Source organism: Charadrius vociferus, unplaced genomic scaffold (assembly GCF_000708025.1).
Source record: "Charadrius vociferus isolate BGI_N301 unplaced genomic scaffold, ASM70802v2 scaffold824, whole genome shotgun sequence".
NCBI classification, from domain to species: Eukaryota; Metazoa; Chordata; class Aves; order Charadriiformes; family Charadriidae; genus Charadrius; species Charadrius vociferus.
In genome coordinates this window covers 111,750-113,390 of record NW_009647956.1, presented here as the reverse complement: position 1 = coordinate 113,390, position 1,641 = coordinate 111,750, and the positions used below count along the sequence as shown (strand labels likewise).

The 1,641-nt window shown below is 60.1% G+C and overlaps 1 protein-coding gene across 1 annotated transcript in view; it reads right to left on the bottom strand.

The window, feature by feature from the left end:
* Positions 1-1,370, bottom strand: part of CCNB3 (cyclin B3) — a 3,803-nt gene extending 2,433 nt beyond the window's left edge. The window contains exons 1-4 of the mRNA XM_009883440.1: positions 1,278-1,370; positions 1,114-1,197; positions 801-919; positions 197-278 (exon numbers count right to left, since the gene is read on the bottom strand). Coding sequence (XP_009881742.1) covers positions 197-278; positions 801-919; positions 1,114-1,197; positions 1,278-1,370 — 378 coding nt within the window. The remainder of the gene's footprint in view (positions 1-196; positions 279-800; positions 920-1,113; positions 1,198-1,277) is intronic.
* Positions 1,371-1,641: the final 271 nt, after the last annotated feature.

The window sequence follows — 1,641 nt, the reverse complement described above, 5'->3', positions numbered from 1 at the left end:
TTGCAGGAAGAAGGTGGGGGGGTTTCCCCCCCATCCCCAGCTTCCCATCACACTGATCCGAGTATCTCCGAGGTCCAAAGCACTGCCTGCTGCCCCAGTATAACCAGTGGCAGCCACAGACCAGCACCATCAGGACGAGACTGGGGGCCAGGCTGCAGACCAGGGCCCCTGCCCTCTCTTCGGAGGGTTTCAGTACCTGCGCAGGCACCGGCTTCTCTGGCACACGATCCTCCTTGGACTTTGCAGGAGCCTCTGTAGGGGGAGTTTTCTTCATTGACCTGGACACGACAAGACTGTAAATCATTGCTGGGAGGAGGCCACATCTCCCAGCTGAAAAGGGTTCTCCAGGGCCCCTTGTGGCTTCAGGAAGGGGCTAAACCACCCTGAAAACATCCCCACAGAGACTCAGAATCGTTTAGGCTGGAGAAGACCTTTAAGATCATTGAGTCCAACTGTAAACCTGACACTTCCAAGTCCACCACTAAACCATGTCCCTAAGTGCTACATCTACATGTCTTAAATACCTGCAGGGATGGCGACTCCACCACTTCCCTGGGGAGCCTATTCCAGTGCTTGACAACCCTTTTGGTGAAGAAGTTCTTCCTAATGTGTAATTTAACCCCCCTCCCCCAGTACAACTTGAGGCTGTTTTATCTACTGGCTGCCCTCCCCACCTGGTTCATGGTCTCCATTGTCCAAAGGAAGCCCCTACCACCGCTTGTTTTTCCCCATGGGACAGGTTTGGGCTTGCAATATCCCCCCTGCGCTAGTCCCTGTCCCCATCTCCCCTGGCTACTCACTTTTTCAGGTTGATCTCATTGTTCTTGGCCACCTCCAGGCCAGCATGGGCTTTCTGTGCTTTGTGTGGTGCCACTTTCACAGCCTCCTTCTTCCCTGCCACCACCTGGTTCTTGTGAGCCTGTTTGGGGGAGAACAGGGGTTTACAGAGGCATGCATGGAGGGAAGAGAGGTGTGCCCCACAGGGAGACCTCTCCCCCTGCTGCTAGGGCACAGGACACCCCCCAACTCTGCCTGCTGGGGGGGATACCCAGTCCCTCTCCCATAGAGGTGCACAGGGGGCACCAAAGCCCCCACCTACACAGAAACACTCACATTGGTGATGTCCCCAAACGCCGACCTCTTCTTGGGCCCTCCCTGGGGTGAGGATGGAGACCGCTTGGCCTGAGAGCTCTCCTCCTGCAACAGAGGCTGTTAGGAGGGGGGGTCCAGCTGCCCCGCAGGACGCCCCCTCACCCCTCGCCCAACTTGGGACTCACCTTCTCTGGGTTAGCGTTCTCCATGGCAGCGCCCACGCTGCCTGCGCGGGGCTGTTTGGTGCTCAGCATCTTGGCAGCGCGTGGCAACGGCATCTTCTCCCTTGGCCTCGACAAGCAAGCCTAGAGCAGAGCAGAGCAGATGCAGGGAGCTGCCCGCCCCAGCGACCCCCCCACGGGCTGGGGGGTGCTTCTCCGTCCCGGGGGGCAGCAGGGACAGACCGCAGCCCTCAGCGTGGCAGCGGACGGTGCCCGGGGGAGGGTGCTAGTGTGCTCCCGCAGGGGAGGGGGAGGACACGGCGACCCGCGGCCCTCACCAAAACTCGCCCGCTGGGAGCACGGCGAGTGGCCGGTCCCGGCTCCCTGG